The 15,080-nt window shown below is 39.9% G+C and overlaps 1 protein-coding gene across 14 annotated transcripts in view; it reads right to left on the bottom strand.

Moving 5' to 3' along the window:
* The window catches only part of CELF1 (CUGBP Elav-like family member 1), a 64,506-nt gene that overhangs the window by 32,592 nt on the left and 16,834 nt on the right, over window positions 1-15,080 (bottom strand). For 8 of the 14 annotated variants that reach the window (XM_061343641.1, XM_061343640.1, XM_061343642.1 and 5 more), the window contains exon 1: window positions 300-385. The exons of 2 other annotated variants lie outside the window; for them this stretch is intronic. In XM_061343641.1, coding sequence (XP_061199625.1) covers window positions 300-370 — 71 coding nt within the window. In that variant the 5' untranslated portion in view covers window positions 371-385. Of the gene's footprint in view, window positions 1-299; window positions 398-4,887; window positions 4,988-13,661; window positions 13,703-15,080 lie in introns of those variants that run through there. 4 more of the 14 variants (XM_061343651.1, XM_061343652.1, XM_061343653.1 and 1 more) reach the window with 3 other exon arrangements.

Raw genomic sequence — 15,080 nt, 5'->3', positions numbered from 1 at the left:
CTAACTTTATAACATCAGCACCTGTAGCATACTATAAGCAATACTGCCAAATAGCTTTATTCCTCCTTAGCCCTCATCCCCAAACTTGTAAAGATCATTTTTTCCTCTTGTGCAGGATCCAACATCAACTGTCAACACCCAGTGGGATTTCTTCAAGAAAACAAGCTGCAGGCTCTCCTATCTCTTTCCCCCATGTCGTTCCCCACAAGGGGAGCTCATCCGACAACACAGGCTTCAGAGACAGCAATTCCAACTATCACTTCAGTTATAAACTTAGACATGAAGACAGAAATACTTACACAGGGCTGGCATTCAATGAGCAATGGTCCACCATCATCTCTGGGAGAAAATCCAACTTAAACGCAGCCATCACCTCAGTCTGTGACAAACTACTAACACTAAATCAGTGTACTGCCTAACCCCCAAACAATGCCACTTCCAAAAGTCCTGCAGGTCTTAACACTCAGTCACACAAAAAACACTCAAACCACAGAAACAGAAGCTTGGGGAGACCAGCAATAGACACCACAGAAACAAGGCTGGACTGGGAAAGGGACATGGAATCCCAGATTAAAAAGGGGATGTGACCATGTGAAGGGAGGCTCAGCTTAATACACAATGAAAGTGCTGATGCATTGGGCTTGTTTTGTGCAATTTTCCCTGGCGAAGCAGTACTGAGTGCACTGTCAGATAAACAGAGTGTCAGATCCATGAAGATAGCAATGGGTAACAGAGCAGAAAGAATACAAACTACAATCTTTCCATCCCAAACTAACTCCTTGTCTCCCAAAGAGGCAGTCCAAGGCCCTGAAATTTAGACTGATGCTTTCTGTCACTGCCAATATTAAGGTATGAAGCCAAAAAGTTTCTTCACCATCATTTCCAATGTCCAATTTTACTCTTTTTACCTTGTGCACTGTTTTTGATACTCTCCTAACTTCTAGGGAGAACGCTACCTGGTTCTCTGAACCTGCCAAAACAATCACAGCTAAGAAAATTTGATTATTGAAAACTACCACAGAGCATCAAAACCTACTCCTTTATAAAAGCAAAACATACATTGTTCTGGAAATAATGCTTTGCCTATCATTCATCTATAAATCCAGAGATATACAGAGGCTATAGGTGATAAAGGGGAAAAAACTCGGTCATTTGTTGAAAACTTATAATCTTTGAAAACACTGATCAGCACATGTTCTGGTGTCCTCAGCATAAGAAGGACATGGAGCTCCTGGAACAAGTCCAGAGGAGGCCATGAGGATGATCAGGGGACTGGAGCATCTCCTGTATGAACACAGGCTGAGAAAGTTGGGGCTGTTCAGCCTCGAGAAGCTGTGTGTAGACCTCATAGCAGCCTTCCAGTATCTGAAGAGGGCCTATAAGGATGCTGGGGAGGGGCTCTTCATAACGGACTGCAGTGACAGGACAAGGGGTGGTGGGTTCAAACTTAAGGGAAGTTCAGGTTAGATATAAGGAAGAAGTTCTTTACTGTGAGGGTGAGGCATTGGCACAGGCTACCCAGAGAAGTAGCAAATGTTCCATCCCCAGCAGTGTTCAAGGCCAGGTTGGACAGGGCTTGGAGCAACCTGCTCTAGTGTGAGGCCTCCTTGCCCATGGTAGGAGGTTTGGAACTGGATGATTTTACGGTCCTTTTCAACCCTAGCTATTCTACGATTCTACATCAGCTGCTTCATCTTATAAAAGGAGTAACATGTTGTTCAAGGAACTGTGAGATGTATTTACATTACACACCTCTTGTTAACTCTCCAATACCAAATGACTGGGGAGATAATCTGACTAATACAGGAATCATTAGGAGATGCAGAAATATTTGACTGCAGGGATCAAGTGTTGCAGAGGCAGCTGGGTGTGCCTGAACACTCCAGGAGGGATCAGTAATTCAAGTCCAACATGAATCCAGATGAGTTTTACATATACAGTTAATATACCCACAAAATAAACTCTTAAAAGCATCAAGGAATGCATGCTGACGTGGGTGTGATTGCTTCTTTCTTTTCTGTCCATGACTGCAACATGTACCTGCAGCTAGGCTGGCCAGTACATACAGCTTGCTTTACACTTGCACAGTTACAGCATGTCAGTTACTTTCATAAAGAACTGTTTCCAGCCTCTGAAAAGGAACAAAATAAACCCAAAACAGAAACATTTCTGATCTTCTGCCTATAGTGGGTTTGATTAAAAGCTTATTAAAAGGAGTTAGGCCTGGTAATATAAAAAGATCTGCATGTTACTGCAAAATAAGAGAAGACATGAATTTAACACACATCACAGAATTATAGAATGGTTTGGTTTGGAAGGGAGCTTAAGGCCATCGTTTCTCTGTATTCCTCCCAGGTTACCTGTTCTTGCTTCCACAGTCTTCCACAAAAAAGGAAATAGGCTTCCATTTTGGTCTGGAATTTGTCCAGGAGCTACTTGTTCATCCACACAGGTCTCCTGGCGTTCTTCCCCAGCTTCCTCTTTATTGGGATGCATTATTCCTAAGCTTGGCAGAGATGACTGTTGAATATCACCCAGCTTTCCTGGGCCCATCTTCCCTCTAGGGCTTTAATCTGTGGTACTCTACCAAGCAGCTAGGGCCAAAGTCTGCTCTCCTGAAGTCTTGGGTACCAAGCTTGCTTTATACCCTCCTTACTGCCCTAAGGATCTTGAACTCAACCATTTCATGGTCACTGCAGACAAGGCTGTTCTCGAGCTTCACATTCCTCACCAGCCCCTCCTTTCTGGTGAGAGCAAGGTGCAGCACAGCCCTTCTCCTTGGTGGCTCCTCTACTGCTTGGAGAATGAAGTTATTATCAACACATTCCAGAAACCTCTTGGATTATTTATGCCCTGCTGTGCTGTCCCCCATGATTACCAGGGCTTATGAACATGAGGCCTCCATCCACTCAGTCTTCCTGGTTGGGTGGCCTGTAGCAGATCCCCACTATGTCACCTGTCCCTTCAATCCTGACACATAAGCTTTTGATTGGCTCCGCATCCATCCCTAGGCAGAGCTCCATTCACTTCAGCTTGCCACTGACACAGAGGGTGACACCCCCTCCTCATCTTTCCTGGCTGTCCTTCCTGAAGAGCCTCTATTCTTCCATCTCAACACTCCAGTCATAATACATCAGATATTCAATAGTAACTGATTTATGCATGCTCTTACCATGTTTTAAATACAAGAAACTTTAATGAAAAAAGTGTGAGCTGTCTGCTAAGCACCACTGTTAAGAGCATGCAAATAAACACTAAGGAACAGAGGTCAAATTACTAGCTTTTGGGAAATTACTCATATCTACCTTCAGACATATCTTACATCCTTCTCACTTGAAAAATGCCATGTTGGGTAGTGCACATCATATTCAAATGTTAAACTAAGCCTAGAGCCCACTTGGTGGATTTGTCTCAGATGAGCCCACAAAGAGAAACGCTTCAGATTTACATTATTAGGACAGCAGAAGATGCAGTGGTGTTCTTGCCACTGCTCATGTAGATCTGCAGACCAACACCCTAAATTCTGAACCTAGCTGTGAAGACCAGAATTTATTCCTTCTGGTCATCTTTAGTTTTTTAAGCAGCCAGTAAAATACCCCAGCAGCCATGCCCACTGTAGGTCTGATGAAAGATGATGCTGGCTCAGATGTCAAATTCCTGCTGGCTTCCAGATCCATTCTTTGACTGTTTCTATTCAAAGGATAATAGAAACAAGTCTGAAATTCCAAGATCTATGGACTGTAGCTACACATTTAAACATGGTGCTAATTTGACAACATGAACATTAAAAACTTCTACATACTACAGATTAAATCTTTCTTTTCATGCTTCTGAAGTCCTAAATTAAGCTGCAGAATCTATTGCTATATATGCTCCTCAGACTGTAGAGTATAAATGCTAAAAGTTTTGCTTTTAAGTTTACAGAATTACACCCCATCCTAGCGCATAAAATCTAAAAAAGAGAACCCAAACCAAAAAACAAACCACAAACCCCAAAATCCTGTGTTGTATCTTCTTTCCTAAGTAAGCCTTGGTCATTTCAATGAGAACATATCTCTGAAAGCTAAAGATAACACCACTTTTTATTTGATACAGTCTGAACCTCAGACAACATACACAAATCTGAAGCTGAGGGACTACTGGGATGGTGAGAGCAAGCGATGGGAAAGGATGCAGGCTACGGGGAAATCAGACACTGTGAAGCTCTGAAGGAGACAGGTCCTAGAATAAACTTCCCCTTGGATTATCTATGCATATCCAGATCCCTACAGTGTTGCTGAATTGCAGTTTTGGTTTAGAACAGATAACCCCTAAGTTACATGCATCAAAATCCAGTATTTGTCAATATTCTGTTGTTTGTCTGCTGATCAAGCAAGCCAGTGGTCAGAACACTTTCTGCACATGTTGAAAACCAAACTGTCTCCCCATGTCTCACTGGGTACAAAAAGCCTCCACCTAATTGCCAAATGGCAATTTCTTCCTTTGCCAACCTTCATGACAGTTATGCATTGTGGGTACACAAATCTGGCACATTCAGAATGCTGAATTTATCATTAAGATACATGAATTTTGGGGCTCTCTGCAATCTGGACTGAATTAACCGAAACCCATTTTTATTTATATGAAGTTTTTGTAGAAGTACCCAGGTGAAGAAAAAGGACAGAAGGGGATGACACTTGCCTTTTACCTCAGAAATAGCAAAGTTCTACAGTGTTCTCTCTTACGCATTTATTTGAGAGCATTTAATCCCTCCAGACCTAGATGGATTTTCACAAATCAGGTAAGTAAATTTTATTCTAAAAATAGCTTATACTCAGCTTTTTTCCTCCCCTTCCTCAAAATGTTTCTGCAACAAGAATGAGGTTTAACAATGTATTTTTGACCTACTTTGCTGGCCTACAGGGTGTAACTTCTACTCCAATTTATCCTTTGAAATCTCAAAAGGAATGAATTCCCACCTGGAGAATCCCAAGACTCCCAGACAGCAGATGAAGCAGCAAGTCACCTCTCCCTCTGGCTTACAGGATGAAGTTTTCTCTGCCTAAGCACTCTAAGAAAGGCAAAAAATAAAATAGCAGCTAAGTGTACCCTTTTATTTAATAGTAAAGACAAATGATTAAAAATAAGTTATAGAAAACCTATTTTATAAAATGAGGGAATTAAGATATTTTCTAGAAAAGGAGATAAAACTTTGCACCAAAGTTTGCAAAAAATAACAATTTTGAGCTTATAAAAAGATTGCTATATGCATCAAAATACTGCACATAAGAACTACCACCTTCTAGCTAACATTAGAAAGGAACATTAGGAAGTAACCTGAGCTTTAAATACAGATTAATCAATAATTATTAAGATTTTAGACCCATCTGTCTAATGTACATAGTACTAGGCATTATCAGAAGGAAACCACAAACCAGACTGTGTCTGCTATGGCAGCTCTCAAGTTCTTTAGTCAGAACTTTCTACTTTTCTAAATCAAGATAACCAGTGCCAAAACTTCATGTTAAAATATATATGGAAGACATAATATGAAGGGGTTCTTAACTAAGCTGGTCAGAAAAGACCTACTGTTTGAACATGCTCTTTCAGAGGCTGTATGTACCATGGCCAATAGGCAGAGCGTTTCAGAGCTACCTGGATACCAATGGACAAGGGCAAGACTCGAATGTTCTGTTTTGACCATGACCTGACTTAATGCAAAATGATTAGGATTTTAATGCCTTGACACATTTACTGCTCTGATAAATTCATCTGAATAGGAACAGTGGATTAAAAAGTTTTCAGGAAAGAATGCCAGTATAAGTCTCGTGTGTTGTTTCCTTTAAAAACAAGCCAATAAAAATCCAACTGAGCTCTCCGTAGCAGATATCTACTATTTCTATTCATGAAAATACTTCTACATTAGAGCACAGACTGCACAAAGGCACCCAGTTCCTCTTATTTTTTCCCCATGCTGCGTTCATTAGTGCAAAGGCACTTCAAAGGGCACCAAAGTAGTCTAGAGCACCAGGTCTTTAGATAGGCCCAGTGACCTTAAGCAGTCAGTTTGCTGGAAGAGCAAAAGTAAAGTCCAGGAATCAGCTAATCTTTGACCTTAATGTAACACACAAACAAGTAAGGAAGACTCCTATCCACAGCATTATCCACATACCAACACGATGCCAAACATTTCTGCTTTGACTGCCACGTTTATTTATCTGACCAGTTTAGGTGTCCCTCCTGCTTCTGTTTCAAACAACAAGCAAAGAAGTGAATGCACAAATCAACTGTAAAAGGTTGTGTAGCTATTACCTTCTTAAGCAGCTAGCATTGTGAATCTCACTTTTCAAATGACAGCTAAAACCCCAGAATCTTAATGATTGATACAACAGCATTCCTCTGAGGAGGAAAATACATGTTATTTCAAAATACATGTTATTTCACACTGAGAGTTGATTTTTGGAACTCCTTGTTGGCAGGATAGAGCAGATACAACAAACTTAAACGAGTGCAAGAACATACTGGACAAGTACTTGGAAGAGACTCATCAGAGGCTACCAGACAAATCACAAGTTTGGTTCTCCTTAGCTGAAAACAGAGAGGCTGAGAGACCACTGAGTCAGTTTTGTGGTGAAAACAAACACCACAGATTAACAGCCTTCATAACTGGCAAAGATAGGTCTGGAACAAGCCAAAGAGCATGCATTTGTGTTGGGACAAAACAAAAAGCATTAGGGAAAAAAGGAGATGTCCTGTTAAAAGTACTCAAGAACTGACCTGTACACTTACTAGGTAAATGCTAATTAGAAACACTCCGCTGTTATCAACACTATATTCAATTGCTTTAGTAAGTAACAGCAAACCCACCACCCTCCCAAAAGTACATAACAAAAAACCCCAAACCCACACCCCTGGACTTGTTACAGGAAATGCCACACCACAGAGAGAAACCACTTTCCCCTCTTTTTAAAATGCCTTGCAATTGCTTTTAATATGCCACTATATAGCTGACAGACAAATTCCATATCTTATATACACAATATCTGGCTCACTCCTGAGGAAAACTTACACCAAATGGCAGACAGTAGCTCTGCAATACAAGAGCTCACCTACTACCTACCAGAAAATACATTGTAACATCTCCTCAAATCTGAGAAGTCGCAAGAAGATCCTGCTCTGCCAGTAACTTCTAGTAACAGGATGAATAACAAGAACTCAGGAGCAGCTGATTTATCAATTTTATAGCAGACTTATCTCTCTCTTACAGCAGATGAATGAAGTTCACAAACCTTAGGACACTGGCATCCAAACTTCCTCAGTTTTCCTCACCTCTCTGACATACTGTCCATTCTTATGCTTTCCTGAGAGGGGACACATGAATATGCTAATGGGGCTGTGGGCACTGGAATTCTGCAATATGATGACCCACAGCTCTGCAGACAATGATCTGCTTCTCTAGGGCAGAACAGCTGCATGATGCCCCCCTGAGTTTCACTGTCTCAGTGCATAGCTGTCAGCTAACAGAGCAGGCAGGAGGCTGCTCACCCGGGGCTTCACCCACTGCAGCTGTGGCTGCTACTTCAGTGATGATACCACAAAGACTTGCACAGGCATTACCAAAGAAATGGAGCAGACTGGCAGTGAAACCACCTCCTGAAGATAACCTCAGATACCCTTCTCCATCCATAAAATTTCTCATTACCCTATGACAAGGAATAAGGAAGCTGACAGCCTCCAAAGCCCTAAGTTTGAGGTTACTTAAATATTTTTGCATTACTCTGAGATATATCACAACTATTATTCCCTGTACCTATTTAATTCTTTTTTACACAGAGTCAGAAACTCCAAAGAACTTCAAATATTAGAGTTTGCAGTAGTGCCATTTACAAAGCGACAGACAATGTTAGTAAGTATTTACCTGGGTTTTTCCAAAGGCAGCCAGTATTCACCTACCCTGTTTTCAAGTACAAACATTAGCACCAGAAATCAGCTAATGCTCTGGTAGGAACATCTTTGACCTGCACAGCATTAGGATAGCAGTCCACTACATCAGCACAGTGAAATAAGTAAGAGATGCTCATGTAAGTAAACTCTTCAAATTATAATATTTTCTTAGAAAGCCCATCTTTTCTTTGGTATTTAATTCTCTTTTCCTTATGCCTGTTCTTAATAATACATGAAACACTTCCATTAATCTTCACAGAAATCTAACATAAAAGGTACCTGGATTGTTGTCTTTCCCTTACTGTGACAGACAGTTTCTCTTGCTAGCTTTAAACTTCAGTTGTGTATTTAAAGTTCTCAACTGTGACCTTCAGAATAGTGATCTGAAATGCACGTTAAATACTTGTGTTTCCCAGCTAAACTTTCTTTATCTCGCATATTTCCATAGCTTTATTCAGATGAAGGGAATGGAGAGGGAGATGAAAATCAGCATTATCAGCTATTTCTTGGTAGCAATGGTAGCAATAGTGAATTAAAAATAAAACCAAAACCCCACGACACAGTAAAACTTCCTGTGATGCAAAAATGACAGCGGAAGCCTGGCTGAGAAGATACTGTATGGAAGTTACTAGACATGAAGCAAATAAGTAGATGAACAAATTGCCAAAAGATCAAATAATGAATCTGGAACAATAAATGCATGACAACCTATTAGAGCATCTGCACTTGTAGAACAGATAAGAACAAGCCTTAATGCAGGCTCCCTAGAATAATTCATTTCAGCTACTCACAGACGAGGAATCATCACATGTTTTTCCCTCTTTGCAAGACATTTTACAATTAATAATTGATATGAAGAAGCAGCATTGATGTATGAATCCCAGGACAACTGCTTTTAAAGCAGAAGCATATAGGTTTCTTTCCCTCAATCTATGAAGACATAAGCTTTAAAACTAACAAAACAACCTATAGAAGATTTAATCCTTTTACCCTATCTGTAGGATGCGCAGGTTTGTAAATAGGTATGAAATGTGTATTTGGGGTACTGCTTAAGCTCTATGGGAAAGTTTGCAACCAAAAGTATCAGTTAAAAATTACTATTTTCTGTAAACATCTGCCAATATTCCAGCATAATTTGAGAAGCATTTTGGGTTTTTCTTATCGTAGTGCTAGAACACACCACCACTTATGTCACGCAAGAGCAAATCTTAGGCACCCAAAAGAGATCTGAAAGACCAGCAGACACTTTAGCACTGTAGATAGAAAAAAGTTCCTGAGGAGGAAAAGTGGCTTTGTCACAACAATAGTAAGAGGAAATAATGGCAGCAGTGTGACACAGAACAGGAGACAAGGCAGGAAATGAGAGTACAAGAAGTAAGGACATGCATTTCTATCCTGTGAAAGTACAGAGAGCTACTAAAAGCAGACAGGATGGAACAGTTCAGGAGCAGCAAGGTTTGAGGTTTCCCCTGCCCCCTCCCTACTTCCTTTTTTGTTTATTGCCTGAATTCAGACCACCGGACACAGAAACTATGGATGACAAATCATATTTGCACTTCAACACTTAAATCTACAGTAGATGAGAATAATAATACTAATGCTTGCAAGTTATCATGCCCTGAAAGCAGAGGTACAATGTGCTTACACAGCCTTTCCCCTCCTCTCTCCCCAAATACTGTCTCTCAGCTTACAAAAATTACGGGGTTTACAACTGGCCCAAAGCTTACCTTCAGCTATTTGAGCTTCTTGTTAAGAAACAACCCTGCAAGCAATTATATGGAACAGAATACTGTGTAAATACAAGCACAAGACCTAGAATTGTGGTTTCAAATAGGCCTGTATTTTGCTTTCTTTTCCTACGCTATGGGAAAACACAGATCTGTACTTAGTCTGAAAGATGCACTCAGAACAAGCATTTTGTCACCTCAGCAGTATTTGCCTGAGAGGTTTTTAAAGAACCAACTATATATTTTAGGTTAGTTTTCTGCCATTGAAACAGACCCAGAAGTTATTCTGCTAAGGAGCTGGAAATTCACTGGGTCCTGGAAAGCTCTGAACAGTCTGCTTGTCTGCAAGCCAAACATGCCACAAAGCACTACCATGAGCAAAACAACTACATTTACACAGAGAATTGCTGTGTGGTTGCATATTGGACCCAGGAGAGACTACATATTCTGTATAGCTATTCGCTATACAATTCCAGAACAATACCACATATGAAGATTGTTGCATTACTACAGTGAATCAAAAATGCCTTTAAGGTTTATTGCAAACGAACACCTCATGCATATATAAAGTAAACCCTAAGAATTGGACAGTTAGTTTTTGGTTTTTTTTTACTTAAAAAATGTAACACGCCACCTTAACTTGAAGGAACAAATGTCATATTATGAAATTATTTTAAAGCCTCTCCTTACTGCAATGCCTTAGAATAGCAGTCAGACATGCTCATAAATCTTCCTAAAGTATAATAGTCTTTTTTTTCCTTCCCCTGTTAAGTTTCAGGGGAACTTTGGGACTAAACAAAGCACCAAGCCTCAAGTGTTATTGTTCCTTGCAGCCATCAGAACAGCTATGCAAGCCATTTTAAGGCGTCCTTTAACCTCAAATTGTTTCTAATAGTAACAGACACAAATAAGAATCAGTTAATATAATAGTACAATAAAAAAAAAAATCACTATTTTTCTTTCCTTTTATCCAGATGAAAACTTTTTGTTGCATGTTACCTTCAGAGAGTTCAAATGCAGCCAAGACAGCTCCAGGAGAGCACACTTTGCAGTTAAAAATAGCAATCACTGCAGTAATAATTTCCACATAGTGCATCAATGCAGAACATGATTTCCCCTAGCTCTTGGCACAAGGCTGCAAAGGTATAGCTCCAGTACTGTCCATGATATAGAATGGGTTGTAGTATCCCTGGTAAGGGAAACAATTCCATCTACCACATACATTGTGGGGTAGAAAAGACTAGCAGAAGAAACAAGCTAGCTTTTAAGCTACACATGCAGGACCATAATCAAAATATCAGAGTATGTCTCAGATATATATCTAAGCATTCCTAGCCCCTAGAGACAAAAGAAAACCAGTCTGAAAGATGTACCTCAGTATCCCCCATCAGCTAAGAAAATACAGCTATGCCTACTAAAAATTTCCTCTTCAATAAAGTCTAAATAACCATTAGATTAGATAATATAGTAGATTTCAACTTCAGGAAGAGCTAAGCCCAGAAAGAATGAAGAACACTACTCTGATCCGGAACAGTCCCTCCAAACAAACAAATCTACTTTCCTACAATACAAATGGCTTTAGAAGTATTGAGAAAGACTTAACTTATGGCAGAACACTCAATTTCCTTCTAAGACAAATCTACAAGTGTTTTAATGATCATTTTCATTTCCATTTCCATTCCACTCCTTTCCATGTTAGAAAGGGCTCAGACCTACAGAAATTGTTATTTGAACACGGACATCTTCCAGGTAAAACCAGGTAATTGCTATTCTTCATAACATTCCTGCAGATCTGACTCAGTGGTGTTTTCATTAGACCTTACCTTCAGGAAAACAACAGGATCACCTTAAAGGAGGGGCAAGGCAGTAAGAACAATATGAAAACTAGAGTGCTCTCTATTCACAGGGCATTTAAGCAGTATAAAGGCATTTTTGTCCTCCAGTAGAGTATAAGCATAAGGATATGACAAGAGGTACATACACACAGAGGTAGGAGTTCCTCAGTCTTGAACCCCACAATTCTCATAAAGCACTTCAAATACTTGACAGAAGAGTAACATTTAATCTGTTCTGGCAAAGTGTGACATACAAATATCCAAATCCAAAAAGCAATCCTGAGCCTCAGAGCAAACAAAAAACTTGTTTGCTTAAAGACAGCAGCTATCAGAAAAGTGGGGAATGAAACCAAGTGCTCTTTCAAAGGCTGATTTCTTAACTCAAAGCAAAGCTGACTCCTCAATTTTACTCCCTATACCAGACCAGAAATGGAATGCCATCAGTTTTATTCTGAAATACCTTTGTGGAATTAATTTATGGAATTAATCACTATAAGAGGCATTTCATACTGGGATGCATACATATTTATACACTGTTATCGGATGTTCAAGAAAACAATCTGCTTTCGTTTGGACACCTTCCTATGTTCACATTAAAGCAGATGAATTAAACTTCTTGTTGCTCTTAAGATGAGAAAACACAGCTCTTTCACCTAATGGAAGTGTTTTTGTGACTTATTTTCAGCAACCGTAAGAACTTTATTATTTTGCTATGTAAATAATCTGATTATTTTGTTAAGTAATCCAAACCTATTGGTTTGGACCTGTGTTTTGTAATTGGCAGGATCCCATCAGTTTGAAAACTAGGTCTAATCACAGATTAGTCTGTCTCAAAAGATAAAAACTCTTCAGACAAAAATACAAACATAATGACCAGTATTCTTTTTCCTGTCTTCTGTGTGGTCCTAACTGAGCAGCAAAGGAGTAGGAAGGGCAAAGTACCTATCACCAGTCATTCAAGACAGAAATTGAGTGTTTTGTAACACCCTCAATGCATCAAGACCAACGCCCTCAAACCAGTACTTCCAAACACAAGAGATCTATCACCAGTTCCCTAAAAATCCACTGAAAAGGAAGATGTTCCTGGATTTCTTAATCTAACTTTAGCTCTTTCTACCCTGATGAGTAACATATGGAGAGACAGGATATCCTGCACTTTAAAGACAAATTTGATTTACTTTCTGACATAGGCATGCCTATATTCTTTCCAATGTATTTATGAAAAACGTAGAATGTTTTACCACAGAAGAAAACAAGCGTTTCCACAAGACGGCATCAAACTCTACTCTCCCTGGTTGTGTACAGATTAAAGCACACCTTAAATATTTCTGCCATAGCAGAGATGAATCATCAGACCAGCAACAATCACCCCATTTCGAGCATGGTAGTGTTACTTAACACAGCAGTTACAGGTCATTTGGCCTCAGAAGTGAACACAGGCGCTTCAGGTGCACAACTACAAACAGTCTGATCTATTCTTTTGGTACTCCTGTGACCACACACCAACTCGTTTCAACTTGCTAAACCACAGAAATAACAACTTAATCACAAAAGAGCTTTTTATTGTATTGTCAAGTTGATTTTGTCTACCATGCAAACTACTGCAAGAAGCAGCATAAGCAAAGAAAACAGGACTACTCACAGTTAGTTGGAAACCAAGTAAGAGTAAGGGGGACTTGTCTCATCTGTCCTATGAAATCACAACCTTCCTGGACTTCAGGCATTAAGAAAATTACACCATAAGACCCCCACATTTGGCTCCAAGGATTCTCACATCAGACTAGATTCATAATCAATTCTGTCCCAGATGAAAAGAGGAATTACACACACTTTCAATGTTTCATGTTCTACAGAGTACTTCAGAGTTGCTCTGGTCCAGAAATTGCTAAGACAACACACATTTCTACTCTGTAGTTAGCAACGTTTCTAGAACTATTATATTATATTAGAAATGGAGCTAAAGCAGCCTATTGTCTTGGTACCTGCAGTCTTAAGTTAACACTCCCAACCTCTTTCAGCAGTACAAAGGCAAGAAAGTGTGAAGAGTTTCAGGTTGAGGGAGCACTGCTCACTGCAGTGGAAAATGACTGCTTTCATCACTGAAAGTAAAAGCACCTTCTCGAAACCTCTGAAATGAAGCTCCAGTACATGACTGAGGGATACAAACTGTTCGTACCTGCAGCTATGCACTTTCCTCTAGCCGTTCCAGTCTTCAGTCTAAAACAGAGAAGGAAAAAACAGACACTGAGTACTCTGGAGTTGAAATTAGATAGTAACAATCATTGCAACATGAACTCCACCTAGTAAAATGCTGAAGACTGTGAAAGTAAAGCATATTTCTAATAAAATAAGTCATCAAAAGGTAGTAAAAACCCTCATTAGACTGAAAAATGAAGTTACACGTTTCAAAAATATAAAGAAAACATGAAAGGGCTTAAAGGAAAAGAACTGTAAACATGACATGGCTGAAAACAGAAGCCTCATAGCTTCCTAGTAAGATTCAGTAGACTTATCCTACCTGTCTGGCTTTTTGGCTGCCATGACAGAAGCAGAGTTACCAACAGCAATCCCCACAACCCTAAACTCCTGTATTACATTCTTCTGACAGCAGCAGCACCAACAGATGACAGACAGGTACTCTTATGCAAGACAAAAACTTATGAGAAAGCTCTTAATTAGGGACCACAAAGAACTAACACCACAAGGGAAAAGGTGTTATTTCTACATCTTAAGCAAATCATCAACCAGGAACATCACAGATTTTCTGTACAAAGACCTCGTAAGTAGGTGACACTACTCTCTGCTTCAGACTTCTCTTTGCAGATTCAAACGGCCCCACAACACAAAATAGCAGATATTTAAATACAAACTTTGGATTTTTAATTATCTTTCAAAGAATTTCTTCTCTGCTTTCTGCTAGGTTAGTTTGCAAAGCTAACCTCATGGTTGTCTAGCAGCATTTTACAGAAAATCCACATCCGTTCACTTATCAATAGCTACCAAACCAAAAACTGCATCTGTCTGCAAGAAGTGCTATACAAGGCTGAGCTCCCACAATTTCACTGCATTGCAGGCCCCTTCGTAACCTCTGTCCTGTCTTCTTTGAGAAGTGTGGATAAGTGATCAATATCCTCATCTAACTTTTATTGCAATATACTTGGATATTTATCATGTGTACTAATGCACTCTTTTCCACAGGGAATCCTCTTGAGGATCTTTCATTGCTATTTTGTAGTAATTTTCAATTGTTCTAATTTCTTCCTGATTGGAGAGTTCAGGTTAGATATAAGGAAGTCCTTTACTGTGAGGGTGCTGAGGCATTGAACAGGTTGCTCAGAGAAGTGGTAAATCATAGAATAGTTAGGGTTGGAAAGGACCTTAAGATCACCAAGTTCCACCCCCCCTGCCATGGGCAGGAACACCTCGCTCTAAACCGTTATCACCCAAGGCCTCGTCCAGCCTGGCCTTGAACACAGCCAGGGATGGAGCATTCACAACCTCCTTGGGCAGTGTTCAAAGGCCAGGCTGGACAGAGCCTTGGGAAACCTAGTCTAGGGCGAGGCATACCTGCCCATGGCAGGGTGATTGGAACAAG

This window comes from Neopsephotus bourkii, unplaced genomic scaffold (assembly GCF_033783945.1).
Source record: "Neopsephotus bourkii isolate Nb327-2 ecotype Australia unplaced genomic scaffold, CSIRO-AGI_Nbou_v1 NB_1825, whole genome shotgun sequence".
Taxonomy (NCBI): domain Eukaryota; kingdom Metazoa; phylum Chordata; class Aves; order Psittaciformes; family Psittacidae; genus Neopsephotus; species Neopsephotus bourkii.
Note: the sequence above shows the minus strand (reverse complement) of the source record. Positions and strands in the feature narration are given on the sequence as shown.